General features: G+C 35.1%; 5 protein-coding genes, 2 long non-coding RNA genes, 1 other non-coding gene and 1 pseudogene across 18 annotated transcripts; 3 read left to right on the forward strand and 6 right to left on the reverse strand.

Moving 5' to 3' along the window:
• Nucleotides 1–1,585, reverse strand: LOC104760897 (uncharacterized). Its single transcript, XR_015589191.1, has 5 exons — nucleotides 1,350–1,585; nucleotides 1,121–1,250; nucleotides 610–801; nucleotides 403–474; nucleotides 1–309 (listed from the first exon to the last, which is right to left on the reverse strand). It is a non-coding gene; the product is annotated as an uncharacterized LOC104760897 (long non-coding RNA).
• Nucleotides 1,586–1,785: 200 nt separating this feature from the next.
• LOC147922819 (agamous-like MADS-box protein AGL62) lies at nucleotides 1,786–2,795 on the forward strand. Its single transcript, XM_087499778.1, has one exon. It carries the CDS (start codon nucleotides 1,869–1,871, stop codon nucleotides 2,619–2,621), a length of 753 nt encoding a protein of 250 aa, XP_087355904.1. The 5' UTR covers nucleotides 1,786–1,868; the 3' UTR covers nucleotides 2,622–2,795.
• LOC104760889 (protein GAMETE EXPRESSED 2) lies at nucleotides 2,721–8,062 on the reverse strand. Of its 5 annotated transcripts, XM_019239974.2 has the most exons (18): nucleotides 7,873–8,059; nucleotides 7,463–7,789; nucleotides 7,033–7,377; nucleotides 6,612–6,941; nucleotides 6,315–6,521; nucleotides 6,158–6,213; nucleotides 5,955–6,078; nucleotides 5,523–5,831; nucleotides 5,323–5,447; nucleotides 4,994–5,211; nucleotides 4,882–4,900; nucleotides 4,673–4,794; nucleotides 4,358–4,587; nucleotides 4,032–4,270; nucleotides 3,797–3,953; nucleotides 3,341–3,486; nucleotides 3,166–3,260; nucleotides 2,721–3,086 (listed from the first exon to the last, which is right to left on the reverse strand). In XM_019239974.2, exons 1-18 carry the CDS (start codon nucleotides 7,955–7,957, stop codon nucleotides 2,993–2,995), a joined length of 3,228 nt encoding a protein of 1,075 aa, XP_019095519.2. In that variant the 5' UTR covers nucleotides 7,958–8,059; the 3' UTR covers nucleotides 2,721–2,992. The 5 variants fall into 5 exon arrangements, 3 of the variants coding, with proteins under 3 accessions (XP_019095519.2, XP_010482188.2, XP_087355903.1); XR_015589193.1 differs by lacking the exon at nucleotides 4,882–4,900 and having other exon boundaries at nucleotides 4,673–4,881; nucleotides 4,994–5,207; XR_015589192.1 differs by lacking the exon at nucleotides 4,882–4,900 and having other exon boundaries at nucleotides 4,673–4,881.
• Nucleotides 8,063–8,724: 662 nt separating this feature from the next.
• Nucleotides 8,725–8,866, reverse strand: LOC147922820 (U4 spliceosomal RNA; annotated as a pseudogene).
• A 636-nt stretch (nucleotides 8,867–9,502) lies between these two features.
• Nucleotides 9,503–10,686, forward strand: LOC147922821 (uncharacterized). Its single transcript, XR_015588153.1, has 3 exons — nucleotides 9,503–9,761; nucleotides 10,136–10,206; nucleotides 10,395–10,686. It is a non-coding gene; the product is annotated as an uncharacterized LOC147922821 (long non-coding RNA).
• A 1,079-nt stretch (nucleotides 10,687–11,765) lies between these two features.
• LOC147922822 (U1 spliceosomal RNA) lies at nucleotides 11,766–11,929 on the reverse strand. The gene has a single exon (XR_015590103.1). It is a non-coding gene; the product is annotated as a U1 spliceosomal RNA (small nuclear RNA).
• Nucleotides 11,930–12,607: 678 nt separating this feature from the next.
• Nucleotides 12,608–17,045, forward strand: LOC104760890 (chaperone protein dnaJ 49). Of its 7 annotated transcripts, none has more exons than XR_015589404.1 (5): nucleotides 12,608–13,148; nucleotides 13,302–14,422; nucleotides 14,651–14,862; nucleotides 15,337–15,880; nucleotides 15,967–17,045. XR_015589404.1 is itself a non-coding variant. In XM_087500146.1 (3 exons), the coding sequence occupies exons 2-3, from the start codon at nucleotides 13,359–13,361 to the stop codon at nucleotides 14,664–14,666; spliced, it is 1,080 nt and encodes a 359-aa protein (XP_087356272.1). In that variant the 5' UTR covers nucleotides 12,608–13,148; nucleotides 13,302–13,358; the 3' UTR covers nucleotides 14,667–17,045. The 7 variants fall into 7 exon arrangements, 2 of the variants coding, with proteins under 2 accessions (XP_087356272.1, XP_010482190.2); XR_015589405.1 differs by having other exon boundaries at nucleotides 15,982–17,045; XR_015589401.1 differs by having other exon boundaries at nucleotides 14,651–15,880.
• LOC104760891 (putative 3-ketoacyl-CoA synthase 21) lies at nucleotides 15,090–16,705 on the reverse strand. The gene has a single exon (XM_010483889.3). The coding sequence runs from the start codon at nucleotides 16,703–16,705 to the stop codon at nucleotides 15,308–15,310; it is 1,398 nt and encodes a 465-aa protein (XP_010482191.3). The 3' UTR covers nucleotides 15,090–15,307.
• A 2,591-nt stretch (nucleotides 17,046–19,636) lies between the features above and the next one.
• Nucleotides 19,637–21,319, reverse strand: LOC104760892 (uncharacterized). The gene has a single exon (XM_010483890.3). It carries the CDS (start codon nucleotides 21,065–21,067, stop codon nucleotides 19,850–19,852), a length of 1,218 nt encoding a protein of 405 aa, XP_010482192.1. The 5' UTR covers nucleotides 21,068–21,319; the 3' UTR covers nucleotides 19,637–19,849.
• Between the last annotated feature and the right edge of the window lie 3,474 nt (nucleotides 21,320–24,793).

A 24,793-nucleotide genomic window follows, 5' to 3' on the forward strand; every position in this document is an offset into this window, starting at 1 on the left:
TGACGCAAAAGATGGTTCCTTAATTTAAGAAGATTGTATTGGGACACTTATTAAAACATTCTAAGAAGATCTAACTACGGACGAACCACAGAATGACAAGTTTCTATCAGGACATAAGGAAACTCATACAAAATAAAATTTCACTATACAACTCAAAATCATAAACATTGAACAGAAGAACAACAGAAGGTAGCACCACCCAAAACTTAAGCTATGTTTGAGTTCAGATCAAGTCAATTTCGATTGCTCCTTTTAACAATCTTGCAGAGATCACCGCGCTCCATCTCCACAGTCTCGGGGATCTCTCCTCTGCAAAAGTAAGTAAAGGCAAAAACCCACACATAGATTACAGAAAGGTTGTGTGTATAAAATGTGTATGGGGGAAAAAGAGAATTCTCCTACTCTTCATAGAGATTGAGGAGACAAAGTTGTTGCTTCGACAAACAACAAAGGTGTCCAAATGCGGCAGCGGCACTGTAAGTTCAAAAATTATAGAAGTGTTCAGTAACAGACAGAGAACTCCAGCTACTGTGTGAAAGGAATGTCCAACTTAAATAATGACAAACCAATTCAGAATATAAGGTTAACTGGTTAAGGAAGGTAAGGTACCCATATCACTTATAAGGGATTGGTTGAGGAACCGAATGATAATTCTCAGGCAACTTAAGCAGTACGTACAGTCTCTTCAAAATGCTTTGCTAAATCATCAGCACACCTGTCGATGACTCAACAATGCCCAGCTATTAAAAGCCGTGTTTCAGGTTCTTCTGACTTGAGGTTGTGGAACAAAAACTTCTCTATCTGCAACAGTCAAATGAAAACCATTGGAGATACATACATTTTAGGAAAGAAAATTGTCTTTATAGAAAAAAAAAAAAAAAAAATTGTCTTTATAGCAAACATATTTGTACAAGAGAAGTGTATTAACTAACTGTCAAGCAAACATTCCATTCCTAATATCACTAACGAGGAAATGATCAAAAGCAATAAATCCGTTGCAAATATATATATATCTCTTACAGTCAAAATCAAAGTCTATTACGCAACATTCCTGTACTACAGTTGACATTTAATCTGAGACTCGTGGAAATAGAAGATAGGGTGGCAACACAACACACACCTTGAGAGAAGCCTAACCCTGAGATAAGATCTGAGTAGAAACTGGGCTCTGTCCAAATCCATCTGATAAAAAGTGACACCACCAAAGGGTCTTCTTTACCATTTTCCACATAATCCTCAATTGTTTCTTCCTGTATTGTTGATATTCACAAACATTTCAAAACTCAACACTAACAAAGAAAAAAAAAACACAACACAAACAAAAACAGTTAAGGATTCAGAGATTTTACCACTAATTAATTCGATCTGTTCTTTGGCTCTTTCGATAAGAGCTCCTTCGTACTGAAGAATCTCAGGCGCCGCTTTCTCGTTACGCCACGCCCTCTTCAATAGCTTAACGTCCGATGTCGACATCATTGTTTCGTAATCCGCCCATGATCCATCCCCTCGTTTCCGAATTCGACGCCATTAGAATCTCACGCTCGCCTTCTCGTTACGCGATTTTAGGGTTCATATCGAGCCCAACAAATGTGTGGGCCTTTAAGCCCAATTCAATTTTATTTGAACCGACGTAGCAATGGTTTAATTCGGTTTAGTAAATTAATTATGTCCGTTATCGGTTTTGATGTGAGGGTTTAGGACTTTAGGTTTAGGTTATTTCCTTTTCCTTCTACTACAAATTAAGGAAATCATCTTGGCAAATCACAAATTCACAACAAAAGAAAACTCTCTCTCTCTCACTGATTGTAAGAAACAAAAAAAACTCTCTAATCTCTCTCTTATCGTAAGAAACAAAAGAAAAAAAAAGAATGGTGAAGAGAGGTGGAATGAAGACGAAGATTGAGATTAAGAAGATCATGAAGAAGAGCTCGTTAGGACCTATCTGTGTCAAACGTCATAACGGACTCTTCATTAAAGCTTCTCAGCTTTGCCTTCTCTCCGGTGCACAAGTCGCCGTCTTAGCGACTCCTTCTTCTTCCGAATCCAACGTCTCCTTCTACTCCTTCGGCCACTCCTCCGTCGATGGCGTTGTCTCTGCTTTTCTCTCGGGACAACGTCCTGTTCCTGTTCCTAATCCCGAGGATGACAAAGCGATGAGGGAGGACGTTGGTATCTGTTTGACTCGTAAGGATCTAGGGTTAGGGTTTTGGTGGAACAACGAGAGGCTTATCAGATCGGAGAATCCGCGAGAGATTAGTGACGCGATTGATTCCATGTGGACGTTGTTGGGTAATCTCAAGGAATTGCGTGCGGAGGAAGCCTCTTTCGTTAATAATAATCAAGCTTTCGTTAATGATGATCACGAGGACCTGAAGAACAACGATAAGAGCGGTTTTATCTTAGACGGCATCACTGAAGAACAAGATCAGATCCTCCCGCTTTGTGAAAGCTTCTGCGTTACGGACAACAACAACTCTTTTACTGACTTGGATTTCGATCAAGAGCTGGATATTGATCAACTCATTGATTTCGATACTAATTTTGAAAGCTCCCTTGATAATTGGTATACTCATGAGGAGATTGGTTTGAACCTCGATCAGTGTTTTCCATATATCAGCTAAATTGATCCAACTCAAACTTTGAGCTTCAGTTTGGTTTATTATGTAACACTGTATAGTTTGTGTTTTTGTTTCTATATATGTTTTGTGTTGTATTTGTGGTTTATTTCAAAATCATTTTTTTTTTCATTAATCTTCTCTGATCAAAATAGGAATTACAAATCAACTTGTTTATCTTATCTGATACTAATGACTTTGCATTGGTAGCTAACCAAAAAGTAAATTCTATAGAATCAGTTAATGAGCATTTACAAGAAGAAGCATGACTGTGTCTTCGTAGCAATTCTCTGGTTTTCTTGTTAATGCATTTCTTTTGCCCATTCCATGAGATTTCTTGATTGTTTGTAATTGTGAATTGTGATAGCTCCGTTTCATCAACTTCTACCATTCTCTACCTCGAACGGCATAAAACTGTTAATATCTGGTGACAACTGCTTATTCTGCCTGCTGGAAGTTTCAGCGACGTCTCTATATACCAACAAACAAAACACTATGTAAAAAGGGAGATTAATTATAACAAGTATACGATTTCCCCAATTATATATACCTCTGAGGATGATGGCCGTTCCACATATTTTCCGGGAGACAACCAGCGAATGTTCTTGTTGAAACAACATTGTCGTTTAAAAAGTCGGCATTGTCCTGTTCAGAGAAGATCGGTTTAAATATGGACACAAATGGTTGTAAGAAAACACAAGAGAGATTGAGTTGTTTTTGTTTACTGTTGGTTGCTGTAAACTCTTGTGGGCACAATGTTCTCTTCTTCTCTCGTGTACCAGAAGAAACGCGCATTTGCAGGTGAAGAACAGAAGCACAGTAGCGAGAGTGAATACCACGAGCGACTCCATCACAATCATAGATCCTAGAACTGCTACCAAGTGACATAGATATTAAAAGTCGAACCCAAGGAATTCTTAGAGGTGGGCAACGAAAACTAAACCGAACTGTGAAGAAAACATTTTACTACTCTTCATTTTACTACAATGAATAAAACTAAACCGATTTAGACTAAACAACACCAAACACGTCAGAGCCGAATCATTTGAGATCGAGTAACAAAAAACCAAATCCAAGACCAAATCGAAGTGGAACTAACCAAACTTCTGTTCGTTATAATTTCACAATAACCGAGTAAACCAAACCGAATTGAAACCACACAAAGTATATCATTCACGTACCGTGAGCTGTAAGAGAACTCAATGGTCTCTTTCTGATGAGGTTTACGTGAGCCTCTGCGTGTAAAGGCTGTGAAATTCTCTCGGTACAGTCAAGGTAGCACCCGTAGTTCCCCATGTCACTCAGTTTTAGGGTCAAAACCGCACCATTCTCCCCTCCCTACACAGGATTCATGGTGGTCATGTACACATGAGAAACCAAACACATCTAATTGAAAGATAGATGATTCGACTTTACGTGATGAAGAAGCTGTTGCATGAGGTCGTTGCATTGCTTTATAGTTCCGCGAAACCTCATCCCACTGGCTTTGACATTCACATGTTTAGAGATGGCGGCGTATGTCTGAATCGGCTGCCATTGGAACATGTTTTTGAACTTCAGCTCTGTTGAGTTTATAAGCTCCGATGGTAAGTTTGTCAGCAGAAACCCGTCACTGACTTCCACAGAAAACGTTACTAAAAATTGAGAATCACCACCTGAAATTTTGCTTTCATCAGTCAAAAAGAGAAATGTGTTACTAGCTTGAAAGTGATCAAGAGTGTATTGTAAACTGTTAGCATTACCGGGGAAATGAACAAGATCTGGATCTCCAGCTGAAAAGTTGAACTTGTCTCTTTCCGGGTGAAAGATGAGTGATTCACTCCCGTTACTCTCCAGCGTTATATATTGAGGAACGGTAATAAACGGCGGATCATTTACGGGTTCAACGAAAACTGGAACATCCAGATGATTGATCCCGTTCTTGTTCTTTGTGGACAGCCGAAGAGAATCAACACCAGCAAAATTCTCATTTCTGAGGCAGACAAGACCAAAGAATAAAAATGAGAGTGACATCTGAAACTCTAGTATTAACTACCTGTGATTCCATATATGCATACCCGAGATATTGAATAGACTGAAGTGCAGGATTGATAACTCCTATTTGTCCTTCTAAGATTAAGAGCCTTCCATTTTCACCTCCATTGCTAACTGAGAGTCTTCCACTTGAAGGCAGTCTAAACTGCATCAGCATTGGAGATAGAATGACCGATCCCGAAAGTGCTTGTACTGTTACTGAAATGTTCTCTGACAGGTCTGAGTAGCTTACCTGCAACCCAGAGAAGCCACTGTAATAACATTCAAGAACAGCATAACTATAGCTGCAGTGGAGTATTAGTAAGATAAACTAATGTAAGCAAGAAAAGACGAAGAATGCTTGCCCATATCTCGGACTAATAAGATCTTCAGTTGCTTGTAATCCGCCGGAAAATGAGACAAACTGAGGAGGAGCAGTAAGAACAGAGATGTAGACTGTAGCTGCGGCTAAGTTTCCATTTATATCAGCTATTGTATAAGGAAAGGAGTCGTTTCCTGAAAAGTCCTTGATTGGCGTGTATCTAAGCACGTTTCCATCTCTCAGAAGAGAACCATGACCTGGCTAACATCCAAAAACAAATAGAAAACAACAGTTTACAGACAAAGATTTTGCTACTGTCAGATGATTTAACTATCTGCAAAACATAGAAGTAAAGCAACTTTCGATCCTCACTTGTGAGAAACCGAGCATGCTCGCATTGCCGCCAGCAAAATAGTCGTTTTCCAGTGGTTTAAAAGATATTGACTCATCTTCCCATACACTGACTGGATCATCATAGGCTCTTGGAAAGTATCCATCTAAAATCATGGCAGAATCTCAAAAACAAGCAAATTAAGAATCATGGTGTGAAAGAAGAAAAGTAATGGACTTACTGCTGTACACATTTACTTCAAAGGGGCAAGGTTGGATATGTTTATTGTCAACGGAAACGCACATGTGGTAAGTACCCACCTCCATGGCCAGGTAACTACCAGTATAGGTCCCATCATTATTATCTACAAATTCCCATGTAGTGAAACTTGATGTATTAGCTGAGGTGATCTCCAACTTCAAACGGGATGGTTGTGAGGGTACAGGATTGTAGAAGCCGTCCAAGAGCAACACCACAATTTCATTCTTGATTTGCTTTGGCACTTTTCCACTGAATTGGGTCACACTACACGCCGCCACATTAACTTCACCTGAGAAAAGCAAGAGTGAGTGTGGTGCTCATAAACAAGGAGAATGGGAATTTTCCAATTTACTAGACACTATCTAAACATGGAAATATCTAGTTGTCTAGATTCGGGTAAGGAGCATGATACCTGCATATACTTCCTTGATGAAAGGCTGGCCTCCATTGAGGACTATGTTTCCAGATGATATAAGAATTTTACAGATTCCACTCCTCTTTGGAGTATAAGTTACGTCAAAAATACTCGCTTGAGTCTGCAAGTAATAAATTCCCTTAAGTCTCTAGGCCTAATCAGGTATGCATAAGCATATATGCAGATAGTCTTCTTCTTACTCTTCTGCCATGTTTCTCATACAAGGGGGTAGCAGTTTGGTAAGTTGATCCAGTCCCTGTAAAAAATCATTTGCCAATTAAAATAAAAAAATCATTTGCCAATTGATATAAGCCACAAGTGAAGATACCATCCAATAAGGAAAGTAAGAAATAGTACCGTTGAGGGTCTCTCTTGGCTGTATGGTTGGCAGAATAAATGAGGAATCAGACTCTAGTAGGATTCTGACCTGAAGTCTATCCACTTGGACTGACGAGGGGTAACCATAAGCATCTTTCAAGTAAATAGAGAAGCGAAGAGACTCCCCAGCAATAGAAGCATTGATCCCTGAACCATTTACTATACTTCTTGATCCATCACAATAACCTGTCAAGAAAAAAAAATAAGAGGACTACTGCAGAGAACATTCACCAAAAATTAAAGCAAACATCATACACCATTTAGGCAAACACTGACCTATATATACTGTATACGCATATGGCATACCAGAGATGCTCTTATTGTGATGCTTCATATCAGAAAGAGTAAGCAAGAAATTTCCTGGTTCAAACAGGCTAAAAGACATCAACTGAATCCCCGGCTCTACATACATAAACTGGAAATCTGATACCGGTATGGACAAACCGGTCTCTTTTTCCACCACATCAGCACCGAATTCGTAAAAACCAGAAACGAGGTTTCCAAATCGATCTCTCTGGTGTAAAAAGATGTCCATTTTAGAAAATATCTGCCATGTGTTTAGCTCTGACTTCCATAAACTCACACAATTGGAAACATCCAAAGGTCCTGCTCAAGAAAACAACAAACATGGCTCATCTTAAAAATGCCACATGAGAAACAAACAAAGTTAATGGAAACAAAACTCAGTTATCATCACCTGAATTCACCTCAAGTGGTAATGGACCACCAGTCAATGTTTGGCTCTCCTTCTCAACAAGCAACGAGAACTTTCCAGAACTCACAAGAAGAAACTCAATGGAGATATAGCCAGATTCAATCCATGTAACGTGTGAGAGATCAAGATTACTATTAGTAGCAAATGAACCATTCTCATAGAGAAGAGACAAAGAAAACCCCTGAAACTCAATCACCTTCCCGGAATACGAAATGTTATTCCCAAACGCATCTTTGGGAAGAATCAAAACCGATGCATTCATCCCGGCTTCAAACACGTTCCTAAGACCCAGCCAAGACACAACACATACCGATGGGTACATCATCCCTTCACAACAAGTTTCAATAATTTATTACTAAAATCTCTCTGACTATACAGGGGTTAATCCAAAATTGAGGAACATCAAAGAAACCTGCTTCGACTTGGAAATGGAGGGACGAATCGAGAACTTTGAAATTGTCTTCGTCTATAACGATGTTGAAGATCCCAACCATGATTGGAGTAAAATAAATCTTCCAATTTCCAATATCTTCGCCGAGATCTAGCGAAACCCCAGAAATGTACGAACTGTTGCCGATTCTGCCGTTTACAGTCACTGTGGGCTTAAACGCTCTCTGACCTAACGAGGCGAAATCCCCGAGAACTTTGATCGAAATCGCAGCGATTTCACCAGATTTGAACTTGCTCTTATCCTCCGACCAACTGAATGTAAATTTAGGGAGCCCCCCAGATTCTTCATCTACGGTAAAAGAGAAAACACTCTAAAATTCAAAACCCTGACGAGTAAAATTAATGATAGTGAAGAGAAAAACAGAAACAAACCTGCGGATTGGGAAATTGAGATCGCATTGAAGAAGAAGAAGAAGAAGAAGAAGAAGAAGAAGAGAGTTAACAGTTTGATAGCCATTGATTACATGAGAGAAACTGTATCATCGATTTGATGTTTTCTTTGGGGGAAGAAAGCGCCAACTGCTCTGATTATTTTTTTTGGGTTTTTTAATTACTCTGTTTTTTTTTTTTTTGTTGGGAAATCATTTTGGCTTTTAATCGACGGATGCAAAAGTAACACGTGTCATTAGTGAAATGTTAACCGTTTGATTTATCAGTTGGTTCTCACATTCCGAACTCTGTATAATAATAATAATCTTTTAACTGATCTTCATTGTCAACTACTGTCAAGTGACAACAACGTTAACAAGATTAATCAACTACACACTGCAACTGCAACTCAGTTTACATATAAACCAGAGGTAATACAATATTATTATATGTAACCTAAAATTTGGTTGTATGATGAACATTTGTTTATATATACATAATCTGATCTAATCTATAATCAACAGTACTACTAACCACCACACAGAACGTTTGTTTTGCACTAGCATTTATTTAGGTTCAGATTCAGGCCAAGAAACTATAACAGTAAAACCCAAACCAATCCAGAAACCTAACCACATTTTTTATTATGGTTTGAAGGGGCGAGTAATGACTTCAGCCTCTATCACCACTTTTGTGAGTCCGTTTGCATAACAAGGTTCGCTGCTGACTTGTGCTAGCTACGACCATTGAAACAAGGAGAGCTCTTCCATTCTTAGATGACCCTATATAGCTCTCAGACAAAGAAACAATGCCATGACTTAGAGGGGACAAAAAAAGTTAAACCGAGGATTGTAGGGCTTTACCCCGAAGGGAGCCCTTCCAGAAATTCTCAAAGGCTTTTACACCTATGAGGGGATTTGGAAATAGTTTTCAACCAGCAATAGACGCGCCTCGGTTAGAACCTCATTAGCTACGTCATTGCCCCAAGCGCAAAGATAAGTTTCTTTCGACAAATGCCTCTTTCATTTAATACCAAAACAAAACCGACCAAGTTGATGTATTCTTCCGATGTGGGACTCTGTCCAAAGTAAGAGATATATACATTTTAACATTCCTAATAAATGAAAAATTTATGTACCTAAGAGTGTTGTCAAGTAAAGTAAGAATGTTACATAATATGAGAAGGTTTTCTCCTAACTTCGCATAACACGATGACATTTGGCAGCTTATATTTTCGACACCTGTCCTCACTTCTCAATTATTAAATTCTTTTAATTTATTTTCTCAAAAGTAGATACATTATTTTTCATATTCACTAAATTTAAATGATATTTATGTACTAAAAGATCAAAAGATCAAATCAATTTATTCTAAAATAATTTCAAGATATAAAACAATATGATATTTTATATTTCTTTAATAGTAATCATTAACACAATTTATTGCATATTAATTCATTAAAATGTAACTCCCATGATGTTTGAAAATTTTTAAAAACAAATCTTTCATCATATGAATACACTTTAATGTATTAATTGCAAGACAATTAGTGTTCTACAAAAAAAAAAAAAGAACAAAACACAGACAAAACATATAGTATATTTATTCTTTGAAATGTAACCATAACTCTCATGATGTTTGACCAAAAAAAAACTGAAAAACCTCTCATACTACTACAAATTTATCTATAAATAGCTAGACAAAGTCTTCATCAAACATTGTACTCTACCTCTCACATAATTTTCTAAATTTTGTAATATTTAACTTTTTCCTTTATGTGACATTTGTAGGTTTTGAAATAAATCAGTTGAGTCAAATTTTGGAGCATATATAGAAGTGAACATGTGAAATGTGGTTATTTATTAGAAAGAGTTAGATGAAGAAGGTCTTAGGTACATAACACATTCTCACTTGTAAATGTTGGTAAATTTTGTTTTGAATGTCTATTTTGTATATCAATGTTGTAATTTGTTTTTCTTTTGATCCATTTGATAAATTTTTAATATAAATTTTTAGTTTTGATCATAATTCATACACCCTAATAGATTTTATATCTTAGTTACAATATTTATGCTACTTATTACCCATGCTATATTTTATACAAGTGTGTTTGTATTTATTACCCATGAAAATGAGTTCAAAGAAATATTAATTGTTTCGAATAATATTACTTTAAATTTGTTCCTTAACGTTACAACTGTGTTTATATGTATTTATTAACTTTGTTTCCAATAACCATTTCCATAGTTGTTTATTTTATTTTTAGGTTATGACTTCTGATGAGGAAGGTTTTGCAATGGTTTAGTGTTTAGGGTCGAGGAAGATTTGGACGTCTAGGTGATCATGATATGGGTTTCCAAAGCCATTTGATTCTTCCAAATTCAGTTTTTATTTTCTTACACAATTTAGTCTTAATTATTTTCTTAAAATATAATTAACATAATTTCTTTTCACAACATTATTGTTTGGGTTATACTATGTATGCACTTTTTTTCTCTTCTCATATGTTCCATTATTTTTCCTAGCCCGATCGATTGTTGATGATGTGATGATAGTGCTTACCCGCAAGCAGAGCAAGGCAATGGGATTTGACCATGTGTGCAAGTTTCATCAATACACATTTAACAAGACTCACCTCTACCACGTGTTTATCAAGTCGAAAGATCCAAAGATCACCCTAAGCTAATCCCAATTGCATTCTAGAGAGAGAGACGGAGGGAATGAGAGAGAAAAACGATGTCTTGGAGAAGTAGGAAGATTTGAGTTATCTCTTCTTCCATCCATTACATGATTTTTAAAAAGAAAAAAAAAAAAGAATATCTGGTGAATAATTATTTTATGTTCTCTTAGGTTATGCAGTTAACACTAAAAAAAGTAACTCGATAATACAATTGTATGTTTTTACTCTTTTTCGTTGGTCATTTTGAGTATAATACAACACACACACATATATATATATATATATTTAAACAGAAAAGTATAACACAAAAAGCAAGTTTTATTTGATATAATAATATATCATTATCCATTAATAACATTTTTTTACTCAATTCTAAACTAAAATTCAGTTTTGCATTTAGTATGTTCAATAGATATAAAGTACGTGATAAAAATATAGAAATATCTAACAGAGAACTTTCTTTTCTAATTGTAATTAATCAAGAAACAGAAAGAATTCTACTTCTAGAACACAAATGCATTTGAAGTCATTTGTATAGTTCATTAAGATTAAAATATTTTATTGCTAAAACATTCAAATTATAATAATAAAAGTTTTAAGCATGTGTGAAGCATGCTGGTAATCTATGAATATCAAAATTATTTTTACTACCTTTAGTTATCTAATTAATGAAATTAATTACACAGAGAATGAAGAAAGAGCATGAGCTTCGGCTCAAGAATAGGTTATTCGAGAAATTGAAGCTAATGTCTCGCTCTTCTTGGAGGTGTCTGGTTTTAGAAGATATTGATGTTTTATAGATTATGCTAAAAGCGGACAAACTAGCACATAATGTCTATGCTAAGCCGCATTTTATTTTGTGCGTAATCAATATTCTTTTTCCAACGTAAAAAATATTTGTATGTCTTGATTGTGCATCAAAACATGAAGAGCTCTATATATTATGGGATACAGACTAAATATTTTTAATTAGTCTTTCATATTAACAAAATTTTCAGTTTAATGCTTAACTAATCAATAGTCATTCATTTTAAGTGAGTGAGAATACTTATTTAAAAACAAAACAAATAACAAACATAAAATAAATTATTGAAGCACAAAATATAAAATTTTAAATATTTTAATAAATCCAAGATATGTTAAAATTATTATATAATTATCTCACGCATCACGCCAATCTACTTCTAGTAATTAAATATGATTAAGACTAAGAATGGTAGAGGCCGCGCAAACTCATGCCTCCTCTACCACAAATAATGACGCAGGCTCTCCCACTTGGGGAGACCTTAAGCTAAACACCCCTCCTCCATGTGTAATGGAGGTCACTAGCTTAGGCCACTCGTCTTCTTGATCACGAGTTGACCCCGTCTAGGTAAGTACTTTTCTCAGTCGGCCTACATCTTGTTTTATACTCTGCTTCTTCAATTATTCTTTCAGTTCTAAGCGATGTGGGATTGATATGTTCTCTTAAAAAACAACGACATGAGTTTTAATGTTATACATATGGATGGGCCATACGTTCTCTAAGCCCATAAAAGTGCATGAATATACTATCAAAATTCAAACGCTCCTTTACATACACACAGTTGATGAATCTGTATTGGGGATATGTGAGCATCTGCAAGTTTGTTAAGTGTTTGAGCATCTTATTGTTTTGCTTTTTCTTGTCATAACTATCTATTATGGTTTTCCTTCACTACCAAGTACAGCGTACATATCTTTTCAACAGGCCCGGCTCAAGTTGTTGTTGGACCTGGTGCAAAAAAATTTTTTTTTTTGATATTTTTAAGATGTTAATTGTATATTTAATAAATTTAGAATCATTTTTCTCAAAAAAATATTAAATCTTGAGGGCTCAAAGCTTTATAATTTTTTTTTTTTTCAAATGAAACCCAATGCAAAAGCACCTCTTGCACCGCATCAACGCCGGCCATGCTTTTCATGGCATATATATATACCAATGGATTGGAGACCAATGAAGGCCGCCGTAACATGTGGTCATGTGCTCTCTAGCCTCTCTTCATCTTTAAAAAGAGTAGTGTGGGCACTACACGGTTCATCCTCTACTGAAGGCAGGGTAGAGTATCTTAAAACATGGCGTCTATTTACTCTTCACTGAACTTGGGACCATCATACTTTTGGCGAAACCAGTTGGTTACTACAACAATTTAGGCGCTACACACCATATTTGCGTACCATTTCAGCTACTTTTAGTTGAGAAAACCACAAGTTCAAATCTCTCTGTTTTATACATACTTGTGAATTGTGATCATTGTGAACCAAACACATTCCCATTCCTAATCTTGACACGATTTCTTAACCATCTGTTAATAGTGAGTACTTAACGTTAAGGTTAAACCTTTTTTTTTTTTTGGTAAACCACCTAAACACCTAAGGTTTTTAAGCTTTAAAATGGCTTATATCAACTCAAAATTAGGAAGAGTTATAACGACGACAAGACTCACAGATTCGGGCTTCAGCTCTCTCCCTGGCTCATCATCACTTCTTAACGACGACGACAAAAAAACTCTCAACCCTGTTTCTGATCAGCTTCTCCTTCTCTCTCCTCCATGGCGACGACTCTCGTCGTCTGAATTGGGTACGTTTCCCAGTTCTTCTAAATCTTATTACGCTTTTATTTCAGTACGCGGAAGTGTCCTAGATTTACGAAATTTCAGAAATTGATTCTCGATTCGAGCTGTTTAGGGTTCTGAATTCTGATTTAGCCTCTGTTATTGTTGAATTCGTGTAGGGTGTGTGAAAATCGAAGTGTAGAGGTTTGAATTTAGGGGTTTGTATTTGAATAGTTATGGATGGGAATAAGGATGATGCTTCTAGGTGTTTGAGAATCGCCGAAGACGCCATTGTTTCTGGTGATAAAGAACGAGCGTTGAAATTTCTCAAGATGGCTAAGCGTCTTAATCCAAGTCTCTCTGTTGATCAACTTGTTGCTGCTTGTGACAATCTGGGCTCAGTTTCAAAGAATCCATCTCTTGATGAAAAGCTCAAAACTGTTGATGGTGATGATAAGCTTGAGACTGGGAAGGGTGATGAGAAAAAGAAGTATACTGAGGAAAATGTTGAGTTGGTTAGGAATGTAAATAGGAACAGCGACTACTACGCGATTTTGGGTTTAGAGAAGAACTGTTCGGTTGAAGAGATTAGGAAAGCTTACAGGAAGTTGTCTTTGAAAGTTCATCCGGATAAGAACAAGGCACCTGGTTCAGAGGAGGCGTTTAAGAAAGTTTCCAAAGCGTTTACGTGTTTGAGTGATGGTAACTCGAGGAGCCAGTATGATCAGGTTGGGTTTGTTGATGAGTTTGATCATGTTCAGAGGCGGAATCGTAGGCCCAGGAGGAGATATAACACGCGGAATGGTTTCTTTGATGATGAGTTTGATCCCGATGAGATATTCAGGTCGTTTTTTGGTCAACAACAACAACGAAACATGTTCCGTGCTTCCCATGCTTATAGGACTAGACAAGCGCGTAACCAACCCCGACAGGAGGAGCCTAGTTTGGCTGGACCAAGCTGTTTGACGATTATTCAGATTCTACCATTCTTTCTACTTTTGTTGCTGGCGTATCTACCCTTTTCTGAACCCGAGTATTCTCTGCACAAGAGCACTTCTTATCAGATACCAAAGACAACACAGAATATGGAGATTAGCTTTTTTGTTAGATCATCATCAGCCTTTGATGAGAAGTTTCCGCTCGGTAGCTCTGCTCGGGCTAACCTTGAGGGCAACGTGATCAAAGAGTACAAACACTTTCTTTTCCAGTCTTGTCGCATGGAGCTCCAAAATCGCCGGTGGAACAAGAAGATACCAACCCCTCACTGCATTGAACTTCAAGATCGCGGATTTGTTCATAGGTAACAGCTTTTGCTTTTCCTTCACATAGATATTTTTTGGATTTTTTCATGTACTCTATACTTGTGATCCCCACGAATCATGTTTACTAAGCTCCTCCATAGTTAGAAGGCGAATTGAATAGATCGTAGAACCCATACATAGTTTATGGCAAATGCTAGTGTTAGGTTTTCTTATGGTCAAAGAACAATCATTGATGTTTAATCCTTTGTTTGGTTGACGCAAAACAGGCAAATACCGATATGATACCCGCCGAGGACTGTCCAACATTCCCTGAAGACAGCCTGATCTTGATGTTCCAGAGGTTCTTGGGCTGAACGTATAAACTGTAATGTGTAGGGAGGATAACAATAATATTTCTTTTTTTGTCGTATATAGAGTTGAAGATGATAATTCCTTGGAGAATATTGAGAACAACAAAGAAGAAATGCTCATAACAGAGGTACCTGTTGCATACTCACATTATGATTCATAACAAAAAAAAGGCTGTCCAATAATTCTCTATAGAAGATACAGCAGATAACAATTCTATTACTAGTTACTATGAAAATAAGGCTTTGATTTGTTTCAATCAAATCAAGCTCTATTGATGATTTGGCGGAAATTGGTGGTCATGCTAGCTCTTTTTTGCTTCACTGTTAGAACTTTTTGGTTTAGGATTCTCGGTTCTTGGTCATATATTATATCAAAAATTCAATTGCTATTGTTACAACTAGATTATAAACATGGGATCATGTGAAAAATGACATATCAATTTTCAATGTATTTGAGTGTGAGAATGAGACCAAACAACATAACAAAACCTGTGAGAAGAGGTCTTTGTGTTCTTCGAGGAAGAATTTAACTAACAACTCAGAGCCCTCCTGAGTTGTAATTACTTGCTTGTGCTAGCCTGGTCTGATATTTGTAGAGTCAGGTACATCAACAGGATAAGAGTCGATAAAGCCGAGCCATTTGTTTTCGGTATTGGGCTCCACGTCTCGGATGCATCTCCACACTGCACTGTTACACTTGAACCCACTTCCGAATGCAATCTGCAAGACTCTATCGCCTTCTTTCATTCTCCGTTTTGCTTCCAAGTAAGAGAGAGCGTACCAAATAGACGACGAAGAAGTATTCCCAAACCTATGTAGAGTCATCTTTGATGGCTCGATGTCTTCTTTGGTTAAGTTCAGATTCATCTCCATTGCTTGAATAACAGCTCTTCCTCCTGTATGAATGCAGAAATGCTCAAACGCTGTCTTGAAGTTTGGTGTATAAGAAGAACTCGACTTATAGATCTTTAGTTTCTTATTAAGAATGTGTTGTATCACATATTGGAATTGCTCTAGGTAAGGTAATACCAAAGGTCCGAGTGAAGTTAGGTTCATCTTCAGCATTTCTCCAGCAACACTGATTACATCTTTGGTTATCGATACCCCTTGCTTTTCCTCAGAGTCGATGTCTTGATAGATACATCGGTAAGCTCGATCATCTTTTGCTTTATTTGTCCTAACAACATGCAAGAGCTCATACTTTGCATTTCCTCTGTCATGATTATCGCTAGACATCAATATTGCAGCTGCTCCCATTCGAAAGAGACAGTTGGTAAGAAGCATAGATCTGTCTTTGCCAATGTACCAATGTGTATTCAGCGCTTCGGTGCTAATAATAAGAGCCAAAGAGCCTCGGTGAACTTTTAGCAAGTCATTAGCCAAACCGACTGATAGAATCCCAGCCGCACAGCCCATCCCGGACAGGTTAAAGCTCTTGATATTGCTTCTCATATGGAATTTGTTGATCACCATTGCACTTAGAGACGGTGTAGGCGAATGCAAACTGCAGTTTGTTATCAGTATGTCTATGCTTCTTGGGCTTAGTTTGTTTTTCTTGAGGAGATCTTCAACAGAGGTGAAGATAGTAGTCATGGTTTCGATTTGGACTGAAGAGAGAGATTTCTTGAGGGGTATTTCCATCAAGGAAGGAGGAATACTGGTTTGGTTGCTTAACCAGGACCTCTCAAGAATCCGGGCTTGGAAGTCAATACTCTCTTGATCAAGCTTGTCATCGAGATAGATGGTTTCGATAAGAGTTGACATTGGGACGCGGTTTGAGTCAGGTGCTCGATAGCAAGTGAAATCAAGTAAGTAGACTTTGACTCTTGTTCTAATTCTTTGGTAGATGAGATGCAATACTAGCAAACCGGCAAAGATCTCAAAGACGGAACCACCTGAGCATAGAAGCGTCTTCAGCTCTGACATGGTCAAGGAGATTGGTGAAACAATGTGTATCGTCGTTTGGTTCATTTCACTATATTTCTTTTAATCTCAAGTTTTTCATGGATGATTGATACGCCCACTATGGTTTGCTTACATGAAGATATAAAAGAGAATGAAATTATCATGTGGAAGTTGTTGCAGAGGATTTCACTGCGTTAGGTAATGCTATTTGTTTTTCAGCATCCTTTGTGTGCTTTTGTAACAATTAGAATTAGTCACACAACACGTCTTCTTGCTTTGTCTGATTAGTTAAGAGAGCCAACTTGGGTCGTGCGGTCTAAAGGGTTTACGTTTAACCAGCCACTGTAAAATTATTGTAAATTGTAATTGTGTGATCAATATTTTGCTTTTTTTTTTTTTGTCAAAAGCCCCAAGTTCAGACTTATTTATTAAAAGCAAAACCTGATTTATTCATTATTAAAAAAAAATATAAAAATATAAAGTGCATGCCATTCTAATAGAAGTAGGAGAACATCTTTGTTTTTTTCAGATTATAATTGGCCACATTAATGGCAAGTAGGTTATGGCAATTACAGACACTTTAGATTCTGTTTCGCTTCGGCAATAACTATGAAAACGATCGACGAAACTTACACCGCAACAACATGAGCATGCATGAAGTCATAGAGGTAATAAATGGATGGGTTTGAGTTTGACCCATCATCATGAATAGTATTTATAGACCCAACATGTTCTTGTCACACCATGATTTAATCAGATGGGTCGGCAAAATAACCATTAAATTTTTCCGGGGGTAGCGTTATCATCGAATTCTATGGACTTGAATTATTTGTAAAAGTTTATGATGAGCGCAATTTCCGGAATAATGTAATAAGAAAATGGTTGTGTTCTATTAATCACTCTAGAGACTAGAGAGTGTCCAATAGTGTGGGCCGTGTATATTACTCAGACTCAGATTACGACTTCGATTGTTTCATTTTTGTAATTTTGTCATTTGTCATTTGTAATTTTGTAGAAGTATAAACCAAACTCACACGACCAGCATTTATATATATATATATATATATATATTTGATAATAATAGTAGCTCAAATGACCTGCATTTATATTATACATACTATTTTTGGAAAAAAAAAGCGGGGAAAAAACTATATAATACTAAGAGATAGATACTAATAAATAAGGATAGTTTACAAAATACAACTAAATTAAGCTTTATTTTAAAAATACAATTTTCGAAAATACCAAAGACCTAAAACTACATTTTAAGACTTCATAACTAAATCTTAAACCTTAAAAATCTTTTTAGTGTTTGTGGTATTTTAAGATATTTGTCAATAAATAATAAATTTAATTTATTTTTTAAATGCATTTGTAAAAATGCAGAAGTTTGCACAAAAATGAAAGACTAAAATTTCTATTGAAATTATAGATCCTCGGATTTTTTTTTGTTAGATCAGCAACAGTAACCAAACTTTCGACACTGTAGCTAAAAGCCAATACCGACTAATCATCTTACGAGCCATCCGTCTAAAATTTTTCGCAAATTTTATAACAAATTTATCACATAAACCGAAACCCAAAAATTCAAGTGGTCCAATCAAAAGAAATTATTTTGCACTTTAAAAACGAATTTGAGTACACTAAAAATCAGAGGGATGCAACTATTGACTATTGTAAACAAAAATTCTTAGGTTATGATCTAACTTTAGGTTAGATTCTCAAATTTTAATTCATACCAAACAACAACAGTTCATTACAATTTAGAAGCAATGAAAATTAATAATTCATTATTGGTTTTTACAGAGCTAGGCCCCTTTTTGTTTTGTTTTTTTTCTCCTCCGTTTGCGTTTCCATGTTTTAATGATTCTCTAGTCTAGCTATAAATTTTCGATGCTAGTATTTGTGACGATATCTAGGCTCTATGAAGTTGGAGCAAGTTAAGAACATGCCTAGTAGTATTTTTTATTGAGATCTTAATCTATCTTAAGCAATCCTATTAATATGTATCTAACAACACGTGATCAGCTGTTAATTCATCTATGTGGTTTTAGGTCTTTGGTACAACGATGATTCCACATGGAAGAATACAAATGAATCAAAATAAAAATAAGAAAAGAGGAAATGAGAAGGAGAGCTTTTTGCCCTGTCTCTTTGGCTTTGCAGAATCCTTCATATGTAGTTTCATCTCATGGACCCCTTCATGTCCTCTTCTACACGTTACATAATAACAAAAACTTCTGTATATGTTTTTGTCCTTAATCTACTTAACAATATCGATGTGAAACCAAATTTGCACTGTGTTGGGGTTTTGAAGATTAGGTGACCAGTGATGTATGTCGAGCAGTGCAACCGTTTATTAATGCCTTAATTTTGTGGGTCACAAGAGATACAAAAAAAAGAAATTGAAGTTTTTTTGGGGGACCATGGAATCATAATGCATGTGCAAAGGCATGTGCCTTTTGATTCACTCATCTATCTCACAAAACACACACTTAAAAGCTAGTCAAACTCCATCAGAGATTTCCCTCTTTGACTGGCTTTTCCAGTTGGTTTTTGTTTACTAATTTAATTAATACTTCTAAAACACACATCATAATCACAATTCACAACATAAAGCAAGCAAGACACATAATTTGTTTCTAAGAGAGATTAGAGAAAGAAAATAGAATTTTATAAAAAATATACAAAATTGACAAAAAGCCAAATCTTTGGCAAAAACATGAATACAACATGATTTTTTTTTTCAGGTGTAATTTAACAAATAAAGCTATACCATATAGAATATAGTTTATCAGAGAAAAAATTACATGATATTGGGTCTAAACCAAAACCAAGTTATTTACCAAATTACCATTGTAAAAGATGTAGTTCTTGCAAACAACATAAAGCAAGACAGATATATCCAAAAGAGAGAGATTAGGGAAACAATATCTAAAGACTAAAATAATCAAAGAGAAACAGACAAATAAACAAAAAAGTATCCTAAGTTCCTTGTTGGACAAAATATGATGATGAACATAGAAGGGAGAGTAGTGTAACATTACAATACTATTAGGATTCTCAAAAACTCATCAACAATTGTTTCAAGAACACCTAAAAAGATAAACACATTGATTAAAAAGATAACTAATTATTACTGTATTCTTCTTGTTTTAAAGATTAATAAAAAAGCACTTATTGGAACACAAAAATTTAACGTTGTATTATTCAGCTACTCACGGCTAACAAAGAAGGGATTGCACCCAAGTTTGGAGTTGCGTTCTTGCTTGTTGTAGAATCTGAAATTGTACGACCTCTTTTACCGGAGGAAGAAGAAGTGAAAGCTCTCATTGGACTTGCAAATGCCCAACCCCAGCTTCTGTTCCTTCCTCCACCATGACCCATGTTATGATTATGATGGTGTTGATGTTGGTGATGATGTTCAGCAGATGATGATGATACCCATGATGATGAAGATGAAGAAGAAGATGATGATGTCATTATCATAAACCCACCAAAGATCCCACCACATCTCACCATCTCCCTCACACCATTACTAGGGTTACTACTACTACTACTGTTACTAACCTTGGCTTTGTTATTATTACCTTCTCTCTGTGACTCAACTCTTCTCAAAGTACAATCTCCAAACCCATTTGTAATCCTCTCGAAGAAATCACCAGAGAAGCTTCTGCTTCCACAACCAACAGATCTAGATCTTGACACTTTCCTCTCACTTGGTGTGACTTCAATGTTAGGGCTCCCATCTTCTTCTACAATCACATCAATGCCGTTTCTGTTACTACTACTCCCACCAACTCCATTCCATGCTCTCTTTGACATTGAAGAAGAAGCTGAGGAAGAAGACGAAGATCCCACTGTCGTAGACTCTGTCAACTCTGTTTTAGTTTCGTTCTGGCTTGTGGGTTGGTTAAAGCTTCCAACTTTTTTGCTGCTACTATGGTGTTTTGAAGAGTAGAGATGAAGAAAAGACCAAAACCCATTCCTCTTTCGAGGGCTCAAATCTGAATCTCCGTACGATGTCTTCGTCGTCCTCGTTGATTGACTTCTCTTGTAGACAATATTCGCCGTAGTGGAGGAGGAAGAAGCTGTTGTAAGCATCTTCTTCTTCTTCTTAGCCAGCAAAAACGGAAGCTTGTTGTTGTTGTTTGCGACATTTCTAGCTCCAGAAACGGAAAGAGAGAGAGAAGCTGAAAGATTTGAGGCGGAGGCAGTGGTTGTGCTACCTACAGAGTCAGATCTGAAGGAAGGAGATGAAGAAGAGGAAGAGGAAGCGAGGTGTTTAGGGAGTGGGAAAGATGAAGTTACGAGCTTCCCAAGTTTTTCTTGGAGACAAAAAGCACAGATCCCACCTGGGTTTTTAGTAAATGGATGGTTTATACATTGCATCCCATCACCCATGTCTTGATCTTTCACTTCTACCATTGCTCTGACCAGACCAAAACTTACTTCCTCTGTTTTTTCTTTTTCTTTTTAAGTTGCGCTCTGTTTCTGTGTGTGAGAGATGGGAAAGCTTTGAGCTTTCAGTATTATTTGTGTCTCTTCTTTTGAGAGAGAGAAAGAGAGAAATGGAAGAAATGAAGAAGGAGAAAAAGGAGAGGGTTGTGGCAGAGAGAGGGGTCGAGTTCCCAGATGCACGTGGGATACTGACTTGTTTGTGGCCTCTTTTACTACCTTTTCTTTATTTTGTTTTGGTTTATACTCTTCTTATTTAATAAATTTTGATGTTTTGAATATTTTTTTATCCCATAAAAATAGATGTTTTGTAAATTTTAAAAAGTAATCATTAAAAATATTTAAAATTTTGAATTATTATTGATTTAAAATTAAATAATATCTCTTTAATTAAAAAAATATATTTAAACTCAATAATTATTATTTTCTTAAAATGTATAAAAATTTCTAAACTCAATAATTTTTTTTAAAGAGAAAGAATACTTTATATAAAAAGATTGTATGTTTCTCTCACCTCTTCAAATCTTCCAAAAGGTTTATAACACTAATCTTTATTTTGTTTCTTCTCTCTATAATACTCAGTTTAGGTTTGGGATTGGACTAAAAAGGTTTTATGGTCTAGTGTGTAAACCCTACTACACCAACGTGGCTTATTCTACTATTTCGGTTGTCGCTTTAAATCCTCCCACCAAGCTTATCTACCTAATTTACTTTACTTTGTAGTATTAATGTAAAAAATTGTTCAGCATTGAAAATTTTCTTTTAATATAATTATTTAAGGTTCTAAAGGTTATTGCGGTTTGAACGGACAAAACTGTTTACGATTAAACTATTTTCATTTTTCATTCACAAATTATAATTTGTAATAGTGCGAATAAAAAAAAATTTACTGTCGAGCAACTTTTTTTTGTTTGTCAAAGTACTGTCGAGCAGCTATTAACCGATTTTACATATAAACAGATATGGTTCGTGTCTTCACGACGGTTTGTTGTCCCATTTTACTTACTGTTAATAAACTAAAGAAGTTCATATTGATGCATACCAAAGAAATTATAAGAAATTCCTTATATACCAATTAAAGACCACTTTGACATACAAATAAATTTGATTTGCGAGAGATAGAGTGGATTAAGCTGCTAACGTTCACAACATTCAAACAAAACCTAAAACAAAATTCTGATCTAAGGATTTTTACATTTTATTTTTGATGATCAGATATTTTTTTATTTTTTACTCTCCTTAGTTACTTTTCAAACGAATCTGACTATATGTAAATCGTTCAATATCTGGTGTGTATAAAATGCTACTCCTGCTGCACAAATCACCGCTCTAATAAATTTGAGCAACTTAGTCATCTCCTCTTTTAAAAACGCATTGTTGCTAAATTTGTGAAGTTAAAAGACGAAAAGTAAATTCGTTTGTATTATATAATTTTATCTGTATTTACTTGGAGACTAACCAGATATTCAGTATTAAATTGGATGACCCGCTGATTTATTGTATTTTTGTAGTATTTGACTAAAAGGTGACAAGATATGGGGAAGAAGGAGTGGTCCAGTACAACATTGAATTATATCTTTTTGTGCTTATTATTTCCACTATTGTGAGTGAATTTGTAATATTGTCTCGTCTCTTTCATAGAAATGTCTTCTAATTTTTATGCCCACAGATTTTTTTTTCAGTTTTGTATATTCATTTTACATCATTCTCTATTTGTGTTGGTCAAACGTCTACTTTTTCTTTTCTATTTGACAAAATGTTTATATATTCCTCACAAAGTGGTGGGAAATTAGTTAATGTTTAAAATTTATATAAGTATCTAATTATATTTAATATTTTAAAATTAACAAAAGAGTTTGATTTAAACACTAAATTTTATTAGTGTCTAAACCTTTAAAATTAAACTTTCAATCTGAAATCCTTAATCCCTAAAATTTCATAATTTTAATACTAAATCTAAACATAAATGTATATTACCTTAATTTTGAAAGAGTTAAATTTGGATGTTAATATAGAGATTCTTTTTAAGACTTCTCAATATCATTCCCAAAACTAAAATTTGGTGATAGTCTCAATTTGTGTTTGGACGTTAGACTATTTTTTTTTTCAACCATTGGGCCACTACGGATTGGCCCATTAGTCAAATTCATACATTCGTAGAAAGCGGGATTCGATTCCTGGTATGATAGTACCTTCTACAAATGGACTTACCTCCTGCCACTACACTAAGATCACTTCACGGTTAGACTATGTTTTATCAATCAAAATTATTTCATCTTTTAATTGATACTTTTGTTTGGAACTAACTATACAAGTATGCATAAACAAACAAAAAAAAGTAATTAACTAAATGATAATTTTTCTTATAATTGTATAAAGGATGAATTAAATTATCAACCACATACTGTTTTTTAAAACAAATCAAAACTTGATTTGTTGACCCAAAAAAATAGTTAGTTCATAATTTAAAAAAAAAAAAAAATTAATTTATTTTATTGTAGATTCGCCTCTTTTTTTCTAGACTCGCTTCACGACTTTTTTAGTCTCGTTACGAGTAATGAAAACGATAAGTGAACTCAAAAAAATGTTTTCGTTATTCTTCTTCTAGTCTTTTACAGTTTTCAGTAATTTTAAAATTAAAAATATTTTTTGGTTTGGAAAATCTAAATATTGTAAGTTCTACGAACAGACTCACAAGAAACCAATTCAAATTAAAGAACAAAGAATAAATCTCCAAAATCATCATGAAAACGACCCATTTGCGTCAAATTATTGCTTTCTTTGATATATAAGGTACTTATTACTTGAATCCAGTTGAGATAAATACTTATACCAAAATAAAATATCGTCAATAAAAAAATGTTAAATATCATAACACACTTTTTTGTTATGTAAACAGAATTATTTTAATATAATATCTTTTTTTTTGAAAAAAAATTGTTTTAAACCTATTTGCAAGTTTGAGAATCGAACCCACTACCTATCACTCCTCCACCTAACCCTTAACCAATTTCTATATGAGATTTTTAAATTTTTTTTTTTAATATAATATCATAACACAGTTTCGCATATTAATATTACACGAGTTATCACTTATACATCTACACCAAATGAACGGAATTAACAAAAACACTCTTGACAAATTTAATTTTTTGAAAATGGTTGACAATTCTACGTTAGATTCCAGTAAAACATTCTTTGGTGGCAGTTGCAATCGGTGTGAGACTCATTTCTGCAAAGCTTCAATCACGAAAAAAGTAATATAAAAGAAAAAAGTAAGACGATAGATAACAAAATACTAAAGAATTCAAAATCAATTTTTCAAAAAAGAATCAATACAAATCTTTCCCACATCACTCGAAACGGTCTTTTCTTGTCATGTACATATTAAGTTTGAATCCGTGGTACACCGTAGATTAATCTTTTTTATTGTATTTTGATATTCATTTTAATTTTTTTGAAACATCATATTGTGTTTTAATATATTTTCTTATTTTTATTGTGTTTTAATTTATTTTTATTGTAATAGTATTGTTTTTTCTTTGTAGGTCTGTATATTTCGTAGTTTGTATAGTAAATATGGATATAATCTATAACGGAATTAATTCCAAAAGAAATATACAGTATATAAAATAAGTTCATAATTTTAGTGTTGGTTTAATAATTCAAACTAGCCATGCCAGATTCGTCCGACAA

The sequence above is a fragment of the Camelina sativa genome, chromosome 18, assembly GCF_030686135.1.
Source record: "Camelina sativa cultivar CO46 ecotype springtype chromosome 18, ASM3068613v1".
Taxonomy (NCBI): Eukaryota; Viridiplantae; Streptophyta; class Magnoliopsida; order Brassicales; family Brassicaceae; genus Camelina; species Camelina sativa.